At 43.7% G+C, this 23476-nt stretch overlaps 1 protein-coding gene across 3 annotated transcripts in view; it reads right to left on the reverse strand.

Annotated features, from left to right (window-relative positions):
- Nucleotides 1-23476, reverse strand: part of B4GALNT4 (beta-1,4-N-acetyl-galactosaminyltransferase 4) — a 159104-nt gene that overhangs the window by 117120 nt on the left and 18508 nt on the right. Inside the window, exon 1 of one of the 3 annotated variants that reach the window (XM_083480799.1) lies at nt 693-836. The exons of 1 other annotated variant lie outside the window; for it this stretch is intronic. Coding sequence is in view for 1 of the 2 variants with exons in the window: in XM_083480796.1 (XP_083336922.1) it covers nt 698-797 (100 nt within the window). In the remaining variant the exon portion in view is untranslated. Of the gene's footprint in view, nt 1-692; nt 837-23476 lie in introns of those variants that run through there. One more of the 3 variants, XM_083480796.1, reaches the window with a different exon arrangement.

Here is a 23476-nt window from a genome sequence, read left to right on the forward strand (position 1 = left end):
TCATATGCAGCTAGCCAGGCACTTGGGTGACCGCTCTGAAGTTCCTAGCTCACTGTCCTCTCCACTCCCAAGACCCTGGGGGAAATTGTGGAGGAGAGATCTGAGAGCCAGCCAGAAATCCAAGCAGCAGGAGTAGGGGACCCCAGTCCTGGAGACTGAACCCTGAATCGACTGGCCCTTCATAGAAATGGAGAGCTGGAAGGGATCGAGTCCAACCTCCTGCAATGCAGGAATCTCAACTAGATCATACATGACGGATGGCCAGCCAACCTCTGCTTGGAAACCTCCAAGGAAGGAGAGTCCACAACCTCCTGAGGAAGATCCATCTTCCATGTATTATAAAAGGACACTTATTTGACCCCAGTCAAATACAACACTTATTTGACCCCAGTTATTTGACACAGGGGGAGAACCTACAGATACAGTCCAAAAGGCGCACAGGGAGTTATATGAGAGAATTTTAAAAAGCAAGTGGTCCTCACTGACCTGGTGCAAAAAGATCTTGTCATACGGAGGAGTTCTGGCTGCCTAGATAAAACACTATAGCCCCACATACTTTTACCTGGGAGTAAGGCCCACTGAACTCAGTGCAGAGTCAGGCCCAGGCTGCCACCAGGCCCAGAACTGGCAGCAGCAAAAAGCAGCTCTGGCTTGCCCAGCCCTAACCATTGCTATCCCACCACTGCACTTACCTGACCTGGGGGTTCTGGGTCGCTGGCTCTACTGGTCAAAACAGGAGTCTCATTGATCACACTCTCCCACTGGAAACAAACCAGGACTGCTCCAAGGAAATGCATGTGGCAAAAAGGAGCATTGGCCCTGGTGGGCCACCCCCTTACCCACTTGTGATTGGCCAAGCAGATAGCCAGCCAATCAGGATTTTAAACAAAAGAAAATATTTTTCTTCACTTCTCACTTCCTTCTGTGGTCCCCTAGCCTCTTGCTGTGGGCCGCCATTTACGCATTATTCACCTGTAGCCCCCTTGGAATATCCTGGGGAGCCCAGGGGGTCATATAGGCCCTGGTTGAGAAACACTGGTCTAAAGATTCTCGCATTACCCTTCCAGCGCAGGAAGGAACAGCACTGGTATGGCTCTCACACTGCCTAAGTAATGACAGAGTCTAGTTAAGAGGCTTCCGACTGCTCTACATAAAACTTAAATTTCTCCTGTGTTTTCATCCTTACATCACTCCTAGGAAAATACAGCAGATTCCCCTGATCTAACCTGAGGACCCCACAGAATAGTTTGGCTGATGCTTTAAGGCGGGGTGCCCCCTTCCAATACAGATAGTGTTTCCATTATTTTCCCAGGGAGAATTCGACCAAATTCTGCTTCCTGGTGCAAGCACTGCAACAGGTCACTCACTCTCCAACTGCGCATCACAAATGGGCAAGGAAGAAGTGGTGGCGTTAGGAACAGAGCAGCTCTGCAATGCGGATTCCTGTGGCAAAGGCCACGGAGTCAACTGTTAGGGGAAATATCAGAGAGGTTAGGGGCACTTCTCCCTATTTCCCTTCCAACAGATTATGAATCTTCCTAGCCTTTACTTCATTTAATATAATACCTGTTTTCATTGGCCCTGGGGCTGCAAACGCACGTTGATATTTTGTTCCATACTTAAGTCAAATATTCTTGTCAGGGAGCTCTCTCAAACTGTTCTTCTTGCTACTTTTGAGTTAGGAAAATCCCAATTATAGTTTATTTGCTGGTGATGGTGGTGCTTCAGTTGCTGAATTGAGGACTGCAGGTTTTCCATCACATTATAAGGTTCCTTGCTGTTGCTCCACTCTCATTCATCACCTTCAGCAGTAGAGCATATGCTCTACCAAACTGCATTCAAATGGTCCCAGGTTCAATCACTGGTGTCTCCAGGTGGGTTAGGGAAAGGCTGTTGCCCGAAACACTGGAGAACCACTACCAGTCAGTGCTGACAATCCTGAGCTTGGTCTGTCAGACCAAGGCAGCCTTGAAGGTTTCTGTGTGGCAAGTCATTTATTGTATTCTTGATATTTCTATATGTATACCCAGCCTTTCAGTAACCAACCAGCATTCCCAGTGCAGCTAACTAAAGAATAAAATTAATACAAATACAACACAACAACAGCACATTACTATTCTGCCCTTTCTTGCACAGACTGTTTGGGCCATGTGAGCTGGACAAATACTTCTGTGTCTTTCATCTTCACTCATCTTCATGCCCTATGGAAAGGTCCATGGGAGACATTTTCCCTAATAGCTGGACCTCTCTCTCAAGCAAGAGATCCAGCTTCTTTCCTTACCAGCAGTTTCAAGTCCCAGTAACTTCTCTCTCCAGAGGAATGCCCACACCTTCAACCAGCTAAATCACTTTTGGGTCTCCAACTCAGTGCTGTGTCATGGAACTAGATAACATTACTGTCAGATGCCTCTAGCACTTTTGTCAGGTTGGTATATCTGCTTGCTATCCACTTAAATACCCATAGGATGGTGCTGAAATGCTTCCACCTGCCAACTGTGCATATGGCAAGACAGCTAGGCCATCATCTGCCTGTGAGTGGCAGCTGTGTGTTGTTCCGGACAGACAATTTTTTCTCCTTCTCCTGATCCCAAGAGCTGACAATTCCCAGTCCTGTACCTTTAAGAGATTCCCAGAAGGGAAGATGCCAGCTTCTGGTAGCACAGTGGTTCTGTGATAGGAAAAAGCATACTAGATTAAAGTTCTGTGCCACACTTAAAAGACGGTGTAGGTTCTGGCAACCTTACCACAGATTGGGACACCTTGGGGTGCCTCAGTTACCATTACACTGAAGGCATAGGGGGCAAGATCAGCATGCAGAGGCATAATTTAAGGTATAGGAATAATTTAAAATTTAAACACAGACGGGGGGTCACACTATCCTAAGTGCATAGTTGACAGCACAAAGCACGTCTGCTTAATTGCACACGTGGTTCCAGGACTCGCTGCCTCCTTTGCGCCACTGTTCATTACAGCTCTAGCCTTTGTGTTTCCACATATTATGCAAATACAACAGCAGGCAGCTATTATGATCTCTGCCTTAGTCACTGAAGATCTCCAGTGCCTGTCACGTTTACAGAATATTCAGCCTCTCTGCAGGTTTGCACATCTGGGAATAGCTTCATTTAGCAGAGAGAGGGGAAAAAAGTGATTCCTTTCACAACCTACTCCAAGGACAGATTACAATATATCCAGACCTCATTTTATCCTCACAGCCAAAGGAAGCATCACAATGGAATATCAAGAGTATCATCCAAGGTCAGAAACGCAGGTGACTTCTCTAAGGTTATCAGTGGTAAGAGAAGGAACTATAATCCAAACCTGAAGATTCTCACACTTCTAGCTATCTATTTGTACATGTGTGATTCAGTCACACTGATGCACTCAAGAAAATGTAAATCCATTCAAAAGTTAAAAGTTTGTATAAAACATGTCACATTTTGGCTAAAAGGCAATTAAATATAAATGCATAAATCTTGGACCATTTTGGTCAAGAGATACAGACCACTAGAAATGTGAAAGTCAGCTATAACTACAGAATGAAATGTAAAATAAGTTTTAATCATCCTAGTGACAATCAAAGGGGCATCAAAATAATTTTGGCACTGCCTTGCTACCTCAAAAGCAAGAGAAGCCACTTGTTCTATTGTTCCTCTGTCAAAAAGCTTTAACAGAAACTGAAAGAATAGTTAAATTTTAAAAGGATTTATTGTTTTCAGTTACCACTACCTTAATCATAAGGATATCTACAAGACCACAGGCTCAGCCGCCTATTCAAGAATTTGATCCTGAACACATTTTTGGAAGACCAGCGTCAAATTCCACTGGAACTTACTTTCAACAATCTTTCTTCTAAGGAAAAGAAGAAACCATTAGCCTTGGAGTGCAGTGAGATTTGTTTTTTTTTATATATTTCCCCCACTTATTTTAGTGGTTTTGTGTCTTGGTGTTTTGATTGTTTTCTCTTTATTGCAAGCTGCCTAGAAAACTATACACATGTTATAAACAAACACTATTGCTTTAAGTGTTATCCTGCTTTGTAGTTTTATCTATTTTTATTCCCAGCTCGGGATAAAGGAAGCTTACTTTAACTGATGAAATGGACTACAGTTCACAAAAGACGGGGCCACAATAAATGTATTTGTCTGTAAAGGTGCCAGAAGAGCCTTTTGCTGTTTTTGCTGCAAAAGACTAGCATGACTACTCCTTTGCAAATTAGTTTAAGGCCACATGTATTAACATACAGGATCTGGTGACACACATCACAAACCAACAGGTTTAGCTGCATGTAACAAAATGGTGGATTAGATGAGGCTGTCAACTGCAGTGAAGGTCTGGTAAAGACAGCAAAGCACCCTTTTGGCTGTTGTGCAGCAGGGCCATCAAGATAAGAGGAAAGAGTATTTAGTTAGAACATCACCTCCCACCTTAAGAGCTCTCAAAGTCAGTAAAGGGTCAGCAAAAGATAGTGGGGAGGGGACCTGAATTGCAGCAGCCATTCATTTCCAAGATGAACTGTAGAGTTTTTGAAAAGCCAAATGCCTTCATTCTGCTCTCTGCCAAAACTCCACAGAGCAGAACTAGATAGGTCCCCTGATCCTTTACCCTGAACTATGTTGGGTCAGCTGTAACTTCTTGCTACACGGAAGCCCTTCAGCTGCACGTACATGTCCTGCCAAACTGGAGTGAATAGAACATCTTCAGCCACATAAAGCAACACAGGGATCACAGCAGAAAAAGACAATTCATAAATGTGAAGTGGCGGTAGGAGAAAAAAGACTTACTGGAGTCCCCGGAATTCTATTAGCTGCACTTAACAGACTGCAGACTGCAAGTATGGGACTACTGGGTGGAATTCAACATAGCGCTAAGCTAGGCATGCATGCATGTAACAAGGTCTGCTCATGCAACAAGACCCCCCCTCCCCCCTCACGTGCTCCCTAAACCTGTTCTAGAGTTTCACTCAACCCCCCCAAAGCAGATTTAAGAGGCTGGGATGCAGGGAGGAGGCAGAAGAGTCCCATTGCACAAGCACACTGTGGCGATCACACAGGGCCCCCGGACGTTTGACGGTCTATTGACCCTGTGCAACCACTGCGATTGCTTTTTCCGCTGCCACCACCCCGTATCTCACGGGGACACACGGAGTCCAGTCAGTTGTTAACAATAACAAATAATCAAGTTTATTTTTAAATGCAGGAACAAGCTTATGGTTGCAGTTAATTTTTCTTGGCAGTTTCTTAATCTTAGTTCCTAACAACTTCAAACTGATTATTTCCAACTATCTATCTGACTCCACCTAACAATTCCTCTCACTCTCTCACAATACAACTTGACCAACCCACTGCCTATTCCTCCCTCTTCCTTCTTCAACTCCCAAACCTCAACTGACTTTCAAAACCTCCCACGCTAACTTTTACTCCACCCCTTGCATTCTCACTGGCCAATCACATCACAACACTCATTTAACCTTTTCCTTATGACCCACCTAGGAGGCAAACACCACACACACCTTGTGCTGTGCATGTAAGAACTAAGTTGATTCCTTCCCATTATCCATATTATACGAGAGTAGGTGTGGGAAATCTTTGACCCTCCAGATGTTGGTGAACTACAATTCCCGTCAGCCCCAGCAAGAATGGCCAATAAGCCGGGATGGTGGGAGGGCCAGAGGCTCCCACACTCTAGAGTTAATACAGCATATATTAATTCAGTCCATGAACTTATAGTTATTTTATATTAATAAGACTTAACCTGATCAATTATGATAGTTTGAATTGCTGCAGCAAATCTAAATCTACCCTTCCAGTGGTTGGTTAAGAATAGAAAAGGCATAGGGACTACGGAATAGACTGCAGGGGTCGGCAAGGTCTACCTCGCCTGGGCTGGTTCCCTCCAGCGGAGATCCGTCCGTGGGCCGGATTGCGCATGTGCGTGAGTGCGTGTGCCCGTGATTGCAGACGCAATTTCTGGCGCTGCGGAAGCGAGTCCCCACGCCACGCTGTGCCGGTTTAGCGCAGCGTGTGGGGACTCGCCAAGCAGGCAGCTTGGTTCAGGGGCAGCTCAGGGGCAGGTTAAGCGACCCCCGTAGGCCGCTTGTGGCCCATGGGCCTTAGGTTGCCTACCCCTGGAATAGAGTGTCTACCAACCACCACTACCTGCTTCTGCTGGCATCATCCTGAGTAAAGCAGCATGAGTAGACATGTGGTAAAAAATAAATCAGAGTGGGAGCTCCTTTACGTATTTCTGCCCTGGAATCTTAGAGTGGTTGGTCAGTAGATAAATAATCAATGCTGCACTTCAGCTCACAGAGCTCAGTTCCATCTACCATCATGCTTCCAGGGATACAATCACACAGAGGAAAAAGTCAATATAAAACAGGCTGTTCAGACAGTGAGCCAACAACTGCAGTGATGGCTCACTGGGTATACAATCCAATTCCCACTAAGGCTGCTTCCCTACCAGCATCTCCAATGTCTCCTAATCATTACTTTTCCATTGTAAGCTACAAACCAAACAGCAATTGACTTATCACACTATTGTCCTCCTTCTATGTGTACATCATGCTATGCCCCATCTACACCAGTGGGCATGATATAGCTGCTATAAGGAGGGTCATTTAAAGCTCTGCATGCATTCACTACAACCCTTGCGGTGGGCACTGTTTTATGACCCAGCTTAAGTTCTTCCATTGATCTTCTAATTAGCGCTAAAATGCTTCTCTGGCTATATATATTATGAAAGTGTGGTATAGTGCTATAATACCACAATGGCATTTTTTGTGATACCTACAGCTTGAATAGTACAGGCAATGGTTACCCAGGCAAGATGTCTCCTCTCCCCGCCACCTCCAAGTCTGCCACTGAGCCAGACCAGAGATTGTGGTCAGAGAAGGTAACACTATTGGCACCTACACCTGTGTAGATGGTGCTACTTCTCCACTCATGGATGTTTTGCAGTCTGAGACAGAAAAGCCACAGGGAAAATAAGGGGTGTAGAAGAAGGGATGGTGGTATTGTGTGGCTGCCCCATAAAATGTGAGTTAGTACAGTGTGGCAATTCCACATTAAAAACCTAGTGTGGAAGCAGCCTAACCTTTTCCCATACAGCTGCATTCACGATCATGTGGTGATACAGTGTAAACTAGCCCCATGGGTTTTTTTAAGCACAAGCATAGATGTTGAGTCTGCTGTGAGATGCTATTTACAGATCCCACCAAAAGCAATTAAACTGATGTTTCTTGGTGACTAATCAGAATTTCAGCTATAATTGCTTAGGTTTCTGCCCTTTCCAATAATTCTTTACCAAACATCAAAACAGAAACACCCAACTAATTCTAAACAAACACAACAACATTTATTAATATTTCACGGTGCAGGGGTGCGAGAGCTGTACTCTGAAGCCTTGAAGACCAGGATTCCAGTCCCATCAGTGCCCGACACATAGCAACATCAGCAGCATTGGGCTGCTAGTACCTTTCATGTGATGAGAGATGTTAAAAACAAATTAGCACCATCTCTGTGATAGGTGCTATGCAGAACATAAAAATAACTGTGTTCCACACCAATTTACCAAGGTAAAGTGGTGTAAGACTGAGTGAGAGAATACGAGAGGATACTTTAGCAGTGATGAGCTAAGGTTGAGCAGCAAGAAAATGCAATGGTTTGGGACAGGATTTGTGGAACAGGCAACTGTGACAGAAATGAACAAAGAGGACTGACCTCTGCAGGCAACAGGAAAAGTGGTAAGACAAGGGAGGGGAATATTTTCCAGCCTAAGGGCTGCATTCCCTTCCAGTCAACCTTTTGAGGGACATGAGGCCAGAGTCAAAAGTGGGCAGAGAAACAAATGTGAATTTTACCTTTGTACAGTAGGTGAGTTTTGGCACACCCACGCACCCACCCTTCTCTGTCTCCAGCCAAACAAGTAAGAGGCCTTATCAGATTCCAGCCAAGCAAAAATACCCAGGGTGCAAAGAAGCACCAGTGAGGGGTGTGGCCTGGGGATAATTCTAGGGGCCAGGTAGAGAGACCCAGAGGGCCACATTTAGCTCCTGGGCCTCAGATTCCCAAGACCTATGATAAATAGGATGGGGAAATCAGTGGCACTTTACAGATCAGAGCTCAAACTAGAGCAGTGCCCAGCCAGACATTTGCTTTCACAATAGATTATGGTAATTCTATACCATCAAAAATGCAGAGCAAAATGAAAGGAAGTTAAGAAGTCCCCTCCCAGTCATTCATTCCTCAAAGCCCCACAGGCTCCTGCCTCCGCTGGCCCACAGGAGTGTGAATTTGGAACTCCCTCTAATGAGCAAGCCGGGGAAAGAGCAGAGTGACAGGCAAACAGCTTTGAAACGTCAAGGAATGCAGCGCCTGCTGAAAACCACAAAGTGTTTCTCCCTGAAGGGGACACGGCAGCTGCCCCGCCTGGGATGTGCTGGGAGGCTCTTTCTAGAGCGACTCCTCCTCTGACAAGCGACTCTCACGCAAACATGTCAATGAGGCGTCTCCAGCCGCTCTTATTCCAGCTGTCTCCAAGAGTGACAGCCAGGCGCAGCAGATAACTAGTGACACGCACCATAGGAAGCCTTCCAATAAAATAAGCTAACATAAGAGGAAAGACTACGCAAGTTGAAGAGGAAAAAAACCCACACAGAGAGACAACAGAAGTGACCAGGCTCAGCGGCTGCTCTTTCACCACCTGCTTCTGGTCATCCTTTGCAGATGACACACCATAAACCAGGTGACACCCCAAGGTGCAAGAGGGGGTGGGACTCTGCATAACCACAGCACCGCAGCATAAAATCTTCAGTGCAGCTTTAGTCCAGGCTGAGCAGCGGGGAGGAGCGAACAAACAAACAAATGAAGGGACAAGCAAACAAGCATCTTACTGAAGAACAAACTATACATGACATTTGTCAGGTAGCTCGCTCAGACCAACAGGGACAATAGCATCAGGGTAGGCATGACTTGAGTACTTTACCCTCACTGCAATCCTGGGTGGAATTGCCCCCCTCCATGCCTGACAATCCAACAGGGAGTGTGATTCCAACTGAGACTGTAGTGGTGGTGGAGAGTTAAAGCTCCCCAGCTGGTCATGCCATGTTCCCGGTCCAGTTTAGGGGGCCCTGCACCAGTGATTCATTGATTTTTTTTTAATCAAGTGCTCCAAAGCAAACTAACTTTACTTATTTTTTATTGGGATTTATCAATAGGTCACATCAATGGAAATAAGAGAAGCTCATAACACAATATGAAATATACACTATGCATATCTTAATCCCAACAACAAATTTCTTCATCTGCCATTACCCAAAGGCTTGACAAAATAACATTTTCAACAGTTGTCAAAACTCATATAACATAGAAGGGATGCCTGAGCCTTCCAGAGCCAGGGCACCACCACCAAGAAAGCCCTGTTCCAAGTTCCGGCAACTTGGATCTCCCTCAATGATGGAGCAAGAAATAGAGCCTCTCTGACCAAGCAGACAGGATGGCACTGAAAGAGCTGGTATTTTCCACTTAGTGCTTTGTACATCAGGGTTAAAACACTGAACTGGGCTCAGACACTAACCTCGAGCTTAGTGGCTGCTGAAGTTGCCCTTCCTTTGATTCCCAACCTGAGCTTCAAGTCACAACACCTGCAGCCTCATCCAAAATCAACAGTGAATTGCTGTGTTTCATATTCATTTTACAGTGGTACCTCGGGTTAAGAACTTAATTCGTTCTGGAGGTCCTTTCTTAACCTGAATCTGTTCTTAACCTGAGGTACCACTTTAGCTAATGGGGCCTCCTCCTGCCGCCGCACTGCAATTTCCGTTCTCATCCTGAAGCAAAGTACTTAACCAGAGGTACTGTTTCTGGGTTAGCAGAGTCTGTAACCTGAAGGGTCTGTAACCTGAAGCGTCTGTAACCCGAAGTACCACTGTATTATTTATTTCTCATCAAATTTGCACACTGCTTTGTTTCGTTTTGTTTTTTTTAAAAAGCTCAATGCGGTTTACAAAAGATAAAACAGTAAAATCCTGAAAACTGTACAACCTAATATTGCAGACTTGCCTTTTGTTGTGCAGGAGGCAACTTCTCACTGGGAAGATTTCCCTTGGTAATCTCCTTGCATACTACCACTCCCTACTTTGCAGGGTAAGTTTCCTCTGTCTTTTTTCTTCCCATTATATGCAGGGCCTGCAGACTCTTTTCCCCACCCAATTTGAGTGCTCATTCTGGTCACAGTGGCATTTTACAGCATCTTCAGGTGCTTATGTATGGGAAGAACTGCCTCCTGTAAAGTCCTCTCCTTAACACCAGCCTGCATGTAATGTGGTCCATTCCCACCACACACACACCCCAAGTTCGTATCAGAGATGAGTGAAAACAATTGGCATTACTCTGCTGCCTCTGCTCTGCATGGAGAGGGGCCAATGAGTATTAAGACAGAGCAGAGGCCTTTCAATTTGACAGCATTAAGATAAAGTCTGGTCTTTATTTCAACAGCTCCTTGTATAACTGAATTTAACTTTGAAAATAAATTAAATGTTGTAGGGGGAAATGAGACCAATTCAGTGTTCTGGTTCAGGCATAACATTGTTGCTCCACAAAGCATTGTTTGTTAGAGTTGGGGTAGAAAATTGGCTGGAGTGTTCACCCTCCCCCCTCTCCTCTAATATGCCAGTCATGGAAGGACATGGTTCAATCTGTTTCCCACAATGTCCAAACTATGATTTGAGCCCTGTCTACAAACCAGAATGGCAAACAATGGTTTGGCCCTGATTCATTGCTAGTGCTTAAAACATAATGCCTTGGTTCAGATGTCATAGTAACCTCTGGATCAGCAAACCAGAAACTCTTTTTAAGCTGGGCACCCAAGGAGGGCATACTGGATCAGGCCAATGACCCATGTAGCCCAACATCCTGTTCTCACCCTGGGAAAAACCAAAAGCAGGACCTGAGCACAATAGCACTCTCCCAGGTTTCTTGGACAAAAATACTCTTCAGTGTTGAGCAGATTTTTTTTCTGTTCCCATCTTATTAGTTCTCATGATATAACTTTGCAGAAGTGGGTAAAACTGAGATCATGAGTTGCTCGGAGCCACTCCGTGGCAATTTCATGGCTGACATAGGACTTTAAAACTCAATTTCCCATGTACAAACTCAATATCCCTGGTCTCTGAACCATCTCAGATGGCATTTAACCTTTTCCTGTGCCTGCAGTTAAAAGGCAGCGAGTTCATAATCAGTACCCCAATACTAAACACATTTACCTAGAAGCAAATTCCATTAAAAGCATGCGTTTTAAAGGAAGCCCACTTTATCTGGCATTAGCATGTCCATGGAAGCAACACCGAATACAACTTAAGGTATCTTAGAGACAAGTCCTCTAAAATATATTTTTTGGTCTTCTCTCCCATGTCTCTGTTTGCTATCAGTATTTAGTTATAGGAATTTATTGATTTCTATTTCAAAAGTTGTAGAGTTCTCAGAATGAAGTATGCTTTATGTATTAGACCACATACACAACATTGAGGTTACATAACCCCCTTTTTGAGCTTAAATGTAAAACTGGAAGCCTATTTAAGTACAGCAGGGGTTGAGAGCATGAAGCCCAAGGCAGGAGCTGAATGAGGCCTTCTAGTCTGCCCTGTCTGAGTCTTGAGATTCTCTCCGGACCACATCCCTTGAGGGTCCTCAGGGGTGCCAACTTGAACAAAATATTGGGAGTGGGGCAGGTAAGCCCCACCCCACATAACTGATCACATGACATGGTGCATGCATACCATTTGAATGGCAATGCCCATCAGCTGGGGATGGCAACCTCCTGAAATATTTTATTGGGGTGTGTGTGTCAAAGGTACCTCAGCCCCTAGGAGTTGGCTCCTATGCTGGTCCTGCTCTGCACTGCTTTTGGGTGTCTGGAACATACCCTACTGTATGAATAGAGCCACAACCATTGCCTCACCTACTTTTTGCTTCTGCCCTCCATCCACCACCTGTTTGAGACTCCTGGCAGGTTGCCCATGGCTTTCTGGCTGAAAAGGGCTCCCGACCCCTGAAGAGATTACAGGATTTAGTTTAGCATAACATCTCAAGAGCAAGCCACCTGTGTTTTCCAAATGGCTTTTAAAATGGCATAAACCACTTTTCCTGCCCGAGTGTCAAACTTAAGAATCTGAAATGGACATTTCTAAATCAGAAGCAGGAAGTAATAAATATGTTTGATATTTAATCATTACAGACCCTGATTCAACTAAAATCAGTCCGGATTAAAGCCCACTGACCATACCTACCTTAAATCCCATTTCAACGAAGCTTGCTTTCCATCTGAGACCGTAGCTCAATTAAGAATGCTTACTCACTCAGGAGGTGTTTTCGTACTCAGAAGTAGTAACTGTCAAAAGGACTGCAGGTGTTGGGTTTTTTGGTCCAGATTACTGTTTCTCAAACAGTGGGCCTAAGGGCCACATCCTGCCCAGTGATTCCTCACTTGCTTGCCCCAAATCCTAGCCAGCTCCATCAGCATCTTGCATACTGAGTAAATGTGGCCAGGAGTCAGGGAAGTTCCTGGTGGAAGGAAGGGGAGGAGGGGAAAGGGTCAGAGCAGGTGTTGAAAGAAGTTAGAAAGTGAATTAAAGGTATTATAGGATGATCATCACCATCATTATCAATAACAAAATAAACTGGGAAAGAAAAAAAAGGATGAGTGGAAGAAATGAATGTAAAAAGACCAGGAGTGGAGGGCCATAAAACTGGTGTGTGGGTGGGAGTGAGATACAAATAAGCTACAAGCTGAGTGTGAAAGAAAAGTAGGCGATAAAATTACAGGAGATGGGGAAAATATTTTTGCAAGGCATGTGAGGGTAAGGAAGGGGAAAACAGGAGGAGGGGGAAATCTGCCTACACCTGGAAGGGAAGGGGCTAAATTTTTCTTCTCCATGCCTTTGGATCAGGAAACTCTTCCTGAAGTGGGGAGGCTGTCACAATACTTCCAAAGCAAACGTCAATACTTAACTTTAAGAAAGCTGAACTATGAAACTGATTGTCATAAGGAAAACACTGCTGCAAAAAATAAACAAATAGCAATTTAGGTATCAGCAGAAAATGAGGTCAGTAACAGCCAGCTGACATTGTCAAATTCTGCCTCCATTTAGGAAGGACTCAGTAATTTTCAGCCATCTCAAATGGGCCTCGGGGTAGAAATTGTGAGGTCCTCTTCTCTATAAGGAAATCCCTATAAAAAATGGGACCAAAATTTAATCCAGCACCTTTCCTTGAGAAGGAATGTAAAAGAAAAAAGAAAAGAGGAACATTTCATCAGAAGTAATTGTACAGAACCCTGAACTTTTTCAGCGTTGACATCTGCGGTATAACATGCATGAAAATGTCCATCTGTCAACAATCCATACCCTTCTTTCACTCTCCACCACACAGCCTGTCAAAGTCATTTTTGCACATAAAGCAAGCACGGTATAGAACAGAAGCAGGCGATCCAAGCTGTTGCATACAAAGATCTTCGAGAGACAGCCTGATTTGATCAGATGGGATGAATTCTGGCATACATTAGTATTGTTATAATCACTGGGCATTAATATTGCACTTTGAAGTATGTAAATGCTTTTCACCCAGTCAACAATTCTGTAAATTAGGTTGCATTCTATTTTACAGATAGAAAAAATGCTGATCACATTCAGGTGACCCAAACCCAAACCTTTGTAAACCATGATTTATGAAGTCATGAATAAACAATGTGGCCATGTGTTCTTCTCTCCCAATATCACATGATGGCTTCAGCATAAAGATTCTGACCTGCATATAGCTGGAGTTCCCAGTATATTTATTTTTGTTATATTTGTTAGCCAACATTAAACCTGAATTCCCCATCATATATAATGAGGACCAGTGGATTAATACAAACCTGAATTTTTGCGCAAACGTGATAGGTTGGTAGAAGGAACAAGGGAGATGAGTGCAGCCATGATGCACCTCCATATCTTTATAAACCATAGCATATGTCTTTGTGAAGTTTATAAACCATGGTTTATGAATCTTTGGATCATTGTCTAAACATGACCAATGCCATGCTCCGTGGTTACAAGTCAGTGTGCACCTGAGAATAAATTTAATCCTGGTTTCAACATGATCTGTTGGCCCACAGTGTATCTGTTTAGTACTGAGAAAAATAAACATAAACATTGTACTTTCTAAGAGCAGCAACTTTAATCACACATATGAATTCCTCCTCCTCTGCCATGACCTAACTCTGAGCTTTAATGCAAAGACTCAGAGAGCGTTGGAATGCAGAACACTGTATACTTTGTGTTCTGGAAAGTGTTTGCCCCTTCCTCAAGCACTTCCAGATGTATGGGGTCTATATGCCTTAGAAGTGCAACATTAAGCTAATGAAAACAACATTCCTCCTTCCCAGCTTATGCCTAAGTCTATCCCCTTCTTCTATTACATCACATAAGAAAAAAGCATCAGAAGAAAGACACAGTTTCCCCCCACCATGGCTGAGGCATGGAGACTTTCCAAGTACATCTCCTTTCCTCAATTTACCACTCTCCCCACAATTCAAATGAAGTCAACTGTTTGAAGTTAACCTGCTAAACTATTAAGTAGTTCCAAAGAGTTGCACCCAGATGCTAGGATAGCAAACCTGTGGCCCTCTGGCTGTTGTTGGACTACAGTATCCATCAACCTTGACCATTAGCTGTACTGGCCTGGGCTGACCTGGAGTCCACAGGCTCCGCATCCCTGTCCTTAAAGCTCTGCCGCTTCAGTGTTCTCAACACAAGACATTACAGTGGCATCACTCAGTTTTACCAGCACAGATGCTTATGATTAGGCTGCCAGCACCACTAGAACAAATGCAAAAATTCAACCACTTAGACTCTTAGAGGGTTAACTGATCAGAGCTTTTGTCTGCCTACCCACAAGCCAGACTGCACTTCTCAACCTTGCAAGCAAAATTTTGCCTTTAAAAGCATTCGGAAAGAGTTCCAGAGAATTAATGAGTCCAAAGGATAAACAAGTGCATTTCAATTAATATTAATTTCACATGCTCAAAGATCACAGCCAGCCTTTGTCTCAACATGTATCCCCATGTTTCTTTTATTACAGGAGAGGTCAGACCACAGGGCTGCTGCCGCTTATGAGTTCACCTACTTGTGGTTACCCTTCCCCTGTGTATAACATTAAACAGCATAAGCTACTACCTGAACGCCACATAGTGCAACTTCAGACCTGCAATTAGCAGAGCTTCCTGGCTATAAAGGAAGGGAAAAGCAATATGGATGACAACTTGTTAGCATAGGGAATTCCCTTTTAAAGATTCCATAAGTCACAAGAGAGGTTCTTGAAGACGGTTCTCCTACAAAAAGGGAGGAGTGGGAAAGAGAAGGAAAACAGAGATGCTGTGGGACAAATGGCACGAAAACAGAAAACAGAACTTACAGACCCACTAACATATGGGATGAAGCTTAAAAGCTCAGAGCCCAACAAGGCTCAAGGCATCTTAAGAACTGTCATGTGGGGTTAGACAGCATGATCATCCAAGCTAAATGTTCTGTCTATCGACAGCGACCCTCCACCCCCACCCTCAAGTTTTAATGCCCAATTAGTCCATATTTTGGATAAACCTCCTCACTGATTTACATAAGCAGACAATATAAACATTCCTTTAATACTAAGGCACTCAAAATTTCCCTTGCCTATGTATTATCTGAATAAGTAGGATAAAAAACCTGAAGTCATTTCTCTGTGTATAAACCAGGTAGCTAAACATAATCTACTCCTGCTTGCAGAAGTATAGGGCGTCTGAAAGAAGACCAACGCTAAATATTCAGGCATTCATCAAGGACTCAGGGGAAGGGTTTGGCACTCACTCTGCCCCAGGCTTTTGAGAAAGGCCGTGTGAATCTATTTTGCTGCTTCAAAGCACGCTGGAGGACTCTGAACAGGGTAGGAGGAGGTCGCCTCACACCAAAGCATGAACGGGCAGGAACCCTCCAAGTTCTTTGTGACATGTGGAGAACTTGGGGAGGGAGGGGTCTCCGCTCACGCTAGGTATCTGGAGAAGGAGTAAGTGCTCCCTCGATGAGCTTGCAGGGTCAGAATATATGGTCACCACTGGTGGTCAGCACCCCTCTAAATCTTGCAGAATTCAGTGACACAAGATGGAGTAACCACTAGCTTGGATGATGACAATGATTATTCTTTTTGCTGGTGCATTTCGGGAAGAAAATAAGAGAAAAGATCGAAAGTGTTCCAGTACAGAATATTAATTTGTGTTTTAATTTCTACTGTTTGCTCGAGCAGTCCATCTGATGTGATGGGCACATTTACTATGAAGGAGATTAAAATATAAATGCACTAAACAGCGAACAGAGAAAAGCTATACAGTTTGTCCCCAAAGTACTGCATTAAGATGAGAGATGGGACAATGAGCCTGTAGGTTCCACTCCATTAAAGAGTAACTGGGGTAGAAGCTGGTAATCCATTGCTCTCTAATCAAGAGAGACTGCAGACTAAACCCATCCAACAGGGAAACAAGAGAGGAATATTAATATACCAATATGCTGTTGTAAAATGCAAGAGATGAAAAGAATGAACTCCACCAACACACCAGACCTAATGCCTATATAGCCAAAGCTAAGGCAGAGCCTGTCTCTCTGTTGCTGAGACCTGTAAGCAAGGTGAATTATGAAGCTCTTAAGGGGCCAGGAAGAATCACCCAATTCCTGATCTAGGCTCGTGGTGCAATGAAGCTTCCTTGGTTGCTGAGACTCGTTTAACGGTTAGTCTCACTCTCACCCAAGGTCCAACAGTGTATATTCCTGTGTAACAACTTTCATTGCAGGCTCAAATCCTGGTAATACAGAAGCTGCTCAGTATTCCACCAATACAGTGAAACAGGGAGTTTACTTGAAATAGATGTCTGAAGGGAAGCCATGGTGTGTAGCTGGTTTTGGGGTGGGGTGGTCTTCCACTGAAGCCACAGGATGGGTAATAAATCAGAAATGGCATGTGTGTAGGCAATGTCTAGTCTGTGTGCCTAGATTTGCAAAGCTTGCTTCCTGCTTTAGCTCTTCAAGGTGTGTGCAGAGGATGGGAGAAGCTGCATTTCCAAGGACATTCATGGGACTCCCTTCATTATTTTGCTAAAAGAAGGAAATACAGCACGCATTTCGCCTTTTGAGTGCCAAGTCAATTGCCCAGATAACAATTTTGCCACCTCTTCCTCTTCCACATCTCAGCCAAGAACCCCTCCCCCCAAAAAAAAACTGCCACAAAAATTGAAAGGAAGTTAGAAAAAGAGGAGTACCAGGTCAATGAGAAGCTTTTGGCTCTCCTAGCAGCACACTATATTTTGACACCAGTACTATTCATTCTGCAAGGCTAGATGCATCCTGCAGGTGGTTAGTGCAGTGCTGGGAGCTCATGAGATATGCTTCATTCAAGGGAGATTTCCCACTGTTTCCTACTTCCAGGTAGGAACTAGAAAGTACAGCCATATGACAGACCCTTGTCAACCACAGCAAATTAGGTAACGTTCATGAATTTATGAATCTAAAACAAGTTTCCTTAGTTTGTTTAATAACATGGAACTGGAACCCTTTTTATTTTTGCATGCCCATCATTTTGCCAGTTTAACTAAAATGAGCACCAGTAAATCTGCTCCGGAATATGGTTTGGTCAGTTCCTGCTGGAATGTGTGTCTGTGGGAGTAAAGGCTTGCATGCCTATCTGTTTACTTTGCACTAAAAAGCAGCCGCAGTAACTGATGAAGTGCTTTTAGCCAATTGATTAGCACTTAGCCAGCTAAATTGACCAATTAAAATAAATATTATGCCAGCTTAATACAAGTAATATTCTGAGAATACGCCATCAAGATAACTGTATATATTAATCAAGAAATAACTAAAAGACTGTATGTTTTCTGCTAAGTTAACTTAAATACATTTCCTGAACTATGGGATGCATACAGACTTTTGGGAAAATGGCATTTGAACTGAGCACCTTCTCATATGGGACTGACACATTTATTCATTATTCATCAATTATTATTAATACTTTCTGCCCTAATCTGCATGCTTTAATACCTGTTCCCCCTCAAGGGAGTATTCTAAGGGATACGGTGAGTTAGAAGGCCATGCTATGGATTAACATGCCTGCTAGCTACACTTCTGCAACAAGAGATCACCCTCCTTCTCATATAATGCTAATCCAAAACATGGATTAGTAGGGAACCTTTCTCAGTTCTTTTTTCTTTTCGGGTGGGGGTGGGTCTTGCTTGAGATGTGGAAAAGGTAGAGTGGGAAGTGGCAAAAGAGCCACCTGAGCAACTTATTCAGTGGTAAGGACCACATTCCCTCATGGAATACCTTCCAGGGGCCACGTACCAGTGGTGGACAGGCAAATTGTGCCACTCTGACCCTTGTACAGTACATTCCAGCCATGCAAAAGACAAGAGGTTTCTCCATAGAGGCAAAGCAGGAGGCATTGTCATAGTTTGAGGACACATGCCAGCTAAGCAGAAGCAATTGAGGAGGGCATGGAGCAGTCAGGGGAGGGGTGTGCATCCGGGGACAGTTCCAGCAGTCAGTCAGGTGTGGAAGGCTGTATTCGGCCCCCAGGCCTGATATTTCCTTGCTGCTGCCTTAGTAAATAAGCAGGTGTGTGAGCTCACTAAGAGGAGATTGCAGCAACTTTGATCGGGAGTCCAATTGCTTTGCTGCACCCCTCTGTATACCTGCATATTTGCTCATTTGCATTAAGCCATGGTTTAGCTTAGCAGGATGCACAAACTGACTATTGTATCTCAATCTAATTTTCAAACACAGAGAATGTCTGCTGATTGTTTGTCTTGCACACAATCCCTCCAGCTGCTCCAACAACCTTCTTTGCAACAAGCAGCTCTTGGAGATGATAAGAGCGGAAAGTGGATTTTCATACACACACACATATTTTACACACACATAGTTTGTGCTACAACAGCAAAGGCCCTTTTTCATTCAAACCTGCAACTCTTCTATTCTCTTCTAATCTTGCTTTGCAGCATTTGCTAGACAGCTAATGTAGGTCAGTCATTCCAAAGTCAGAAGGGTGTCAACCCACTGCAAAGCTGACACACAGATATTTTACTTTCCAGGTCCCACCCAGATTTCTCAAGTTTAGTGACTGACATAAAGAGGCTGACAAGGAGGCACCTCTAAGATAGATTCCCAAATAGCAGCTTGCACAGAGATAAATTAAGCAGAGGAATCACCCAGAGACCCCCCAGACAATCCAGGATTGACTGCCTGAGCCAAATCCGAGGGCTGTGCCTGCCATTAAAGTGCCTTATGCTTGTCTTATTACCAGTTCTTATAACATCGTAGCTTTGAATGCATGCTTTTGCACATTAAGAGATAGCACCTTCCTTCTATGAATGTATCACTTGTGTAAAGGGGCCGGGGATTGACACTGGACAAGTAGTGTGTAACCCAAGAGGTCTAGGGCCAGATTCTGCTAGTGGAAGCCAGAACAAGGACTCCCCTGGTGCAATGGGGGGCCCCCACACCTCCCCCAAATCCACTCTAGAGGGTCAGCAGAACCCCCAGAACAGTGTGTTGGGGGAGCAGAGGGGAGATTGTTCCACTGGGCTAGAAGTAATGCTTATGTTGATGGAACGATTGTAACAGCTGGATACTGAATTCCACCCCAGGATGTGGATGATGCTCTCCAAATGCAGAGCAGAAAACTGCTAGTTCAGATGTAAGGCAGTAATTATGGGAAAGCTTTAAATATCCTATTGATCTGAATACAAGCCAACCTGGAATATAGGCCACACCCCTAAAGTGAAATACCTTAAATCACAGCTTCTCTTCCTTTAATAGTGCAATTACAGGCCATGCTTCGGTTTTATACAGGCCAGATTTAAAGGGGGGGGGGGGAGTGTGGCCTATATTCAGACCAAAAGGTATTACATTCAGAAATTAGAAAATGCTACTTTGCAGACATCTTGATTTATACCTTGCCTATTTACTGCAATACCCAAAGTGCCATATGGGTGTTCGCACCACCCACTATTGTGCATCTCTCTCTGTGTGAATTATTATCATTTCTTTTCCCTTTCTGATTTTAAACAAAATAAAAAATTCCTTCCAGTAGCACCTTAAAGACCAACTAAGTTAGTTCTTGGTATAGTTGGTCTTTAAGGTGCTACTGGAAGGAATTTTTTATTTTGACTATGGCAGACCAACACGGCTACCTATCTACTACTGATTTTAAACATTCTTAGTATATGTATGTGCGCACACGCACACACACACAAAATTAGGTACATGCACAACTAGAAACCTGTTAGAAGGCAATAAACACACACTCACCTTCAGCTTGTATGTAGAAGCATGTCTAAAAGATATAAAATTAAAGGCAGTTTCAAAGACATCAGAAGACAGGGGACATTTATTCATTTTAAGATTTCGCCTGCACTGCCTTCGCATGCACATCTTGTACGCCACAAACGTCCTGTTGCTAGAGCCAAGGATTTGGCACCTTAGGGCAGAAGAGAGTCCATGAGCAGAGCTTCACAACACCTCCCTAGTGTGTGATTTTTAATCTTAATTGCATTGGAAGTGGGAAAGTAGGGACAAGGAAACAACTTAACAAAAAAGATTTTTTTTCCCCTTTGCAATTGTATCTGCTATTTTCAAAATTGCTACCATTGTTGCACAGCATGCTATCACTGCAGAGCACAACAATTTATTTGGATTATATAAAAATGTCTTCACTTGCGCTTGTGAAAAGCTTCCCCACTTGGATAGAATGATGAGAAGCCATAGGAAGGGGAAATAAGTAGCCCATGAGACAGAGCTGCACAATAAGGCTGGCATGTTAGTAGTGGGTGGGTGCAAATGTGCTTTGATATATGGCAGAGATGCCTGAACGCTAGGTTTAAGAGCTGCTGACAGGCAATACACACATGGATTGGGCAATGACTCAGTGGTACAACATCTGCTTTGCATGCAGAAGGTCCCAGGTTCAGTCCCTTGCATCTCCAGGTAGGACTGGAAGACACTCCCTGCCTGAAACCCCGGGGAACTGCTGCCAGTCAGTGTAGACAGTACTGAGCTACATGGACTAATGATCCGACTCAGTATAAGGCAGCATCCTAAGTTCCTATGAAACACTCTACAGAAGACAACTCTTTACTGTATTTCAATTTTTCCTGCATCTTCATTTTTCCAGCTTCCAACAGTTGGTGAACAGGAATTAGGAAGAAGACCTGTTTTGGATGGGGTTGCATTCCTCTTTGGTTTTTCAGATGTTGAGTGAAGGAGCAGGTTCACAGACTCCTGGATTCAGCCTTGCCACTGGAGGTGTAGGTGGCTTTGATGGCTAGGAGCACCTTTTACCAGCTTAGGCAATTCCCAGACAGCCTCCTCCCAGCAATCCATGTGTTAGTAAATCTACCAGATAGACTACAGTAATGCACTTTGTGTGCGAGGACATATGGAAGCTGAAACTTCTGCAAAATGTGACAGCTCAGCTGTTAGGGTCCATATAAGTCCTAAAGGAGTTGCTGTTGCTGTTTACAACCAGGCCACATTCAAAATTATGATGTTTGTTTATAAAACCCAAAACAACTTGGGAGGAACCTTCTCACATACCTTACTGGTACCTGTTTATCAAAAGCAGGCATAGGCAGACTTGGCCCTCCAGATGTGTTGAGACTACAACTCCCATCATCCCTGACCACTGGTCCTGTTAGCTAGGGATGATGGGAGTTGTAGTCCCAAAGCATCTGGAGGGCCGAGTTTGCCTATGCCTGATCAATAGCAAGGTAGCTACTTTAACCCAAACCTCTCTCATCTTGAGTATACACTGCAAATATGCTAAAGAGCCAAAATATGTCTCAGGGAAGTCACAGAACCATAATATTGTAGAATATCCTCAAGCTCATGCCATATGTGCATAATGTGACAAAAGCTACAGATTTGTCACTGATGCCAGACCAACATTGTGGTGGCTCTTGAAAGCATACTCTCCCTGTTTGTTTGCATGAGAGCTCAGTCCCTCATAATGGTTGAGGAAAGCAAGCAAGATGAATTGTTTATGAATATGTTTTTTCTTTGATAAACTGCTCTTCATTTAAAAATAAATAAATCCCAAATTGTTTGCCCAATGGAACACCCAAATACAATCAAAGCATCTAAATCAGGCTTCCTCAAACTTGGCCCTCCAGATGATTTGAGACTACATTTCCCATCATCCCTGACCACTGGTCCTGCTAGCTAGGGATCATGGGAGTTGTAGGCCAAAAACATCTGGAGGGCTGAGTTTGAGGAAGCCTGGTCTAAATTAACAAATACAATTAAAACCTACCTAAGAGCAGCTGAAGAAACAGCATACAATATGCTTTCCATGTACAATTCACTTTTATGTAATCTGGTAATATGCATATCAAAGAATTCCAGAAACCTTAAAAATGTAAAAATGCCCCCCTCTTTATCACTTTGTCACTTTATCACCCAGAAACACATTTTTCTGTTGTCATACATATCTGTTGTGACATCTACCTATCTGCTACACATATTCAGCAATTAAATACTATACTACACTTCTGATAACGCTATCCAATTTATTAGATGTGGTTCCATGAAAAGTTAGTGTTCTGCCAGTCAAATGGGCACAAACTAGACAACATGCTCCTATAATAAGCACACATTCAATGAATACCACTACTTATAGGACGTGTTCTAATTAGGACACCTCTAGAGAACCTTGGAGCCAAAGACCAATTAGTTCATTTTTCATTCCACAGCTGCCATCCTATATCCCATTACAAACGCTTGCATCCACTGATGTCAATGGAACAAACTAAACATTAAATGAGTACAAGACTACAGCCTACAATTCTGTGCAACTGACAACATGTTTATGATGGCCTTACTAGAGATCAATGAAAACTATTTGCTAACATTCAAAAACCTTGAAAGAGAAAATTTATTTATTGTCTGTGGTACAAGAGTAAACACCTGATCTATTTTCAAGGCTGGAGAATGAAAACAGTTTTTGAGAGAGTTGAAGGGCTTTTGCAGAGGCCTGGTTTCACAAGATGTATGCCCGGGGTATCCAAAATGCTGCTCTCCAGAAGATGTAGGGACTAAAACTTCCACCATCCCTGTCCATCGGCCGTCCTGGCAGGATCTGGTCCAACAACATCTGGAGAGCACCAGTTACCCCTGATGCATACCTGCACATGCCCTTTTTTCTCTCACTGTCACCTATGGCCAGAGAGGTTAAGTAGCAATGTTACCAGAAGTGAAAGTGGGATGATCGTACACAATCATATAATAATAATGATAATTTATTTTTTTGTTGTTAGCCGCCCTGAGCCCGGCTTCGGCTGGGGAGGGCGGGATATAAATAAAATTTATTATTAATTTATTATTGTACCCCGCCCATCTGATTGGGTTGCCCAAGCCACTCTGGGTGGC

The sequence above is a fragment of the Podarcis liolepis genome (genome assembly GCF_965112155.1).
Source record: "Podarcis liolepis genome assembly, chromosome: 1".
In the NCBI taxonomy this organism is placed as follows: Eukaryota; Metazoa; Chordata; class Lepidosauria; order Squamata; family Lacertidae; genus Podarcis; species Podarcis liolepis.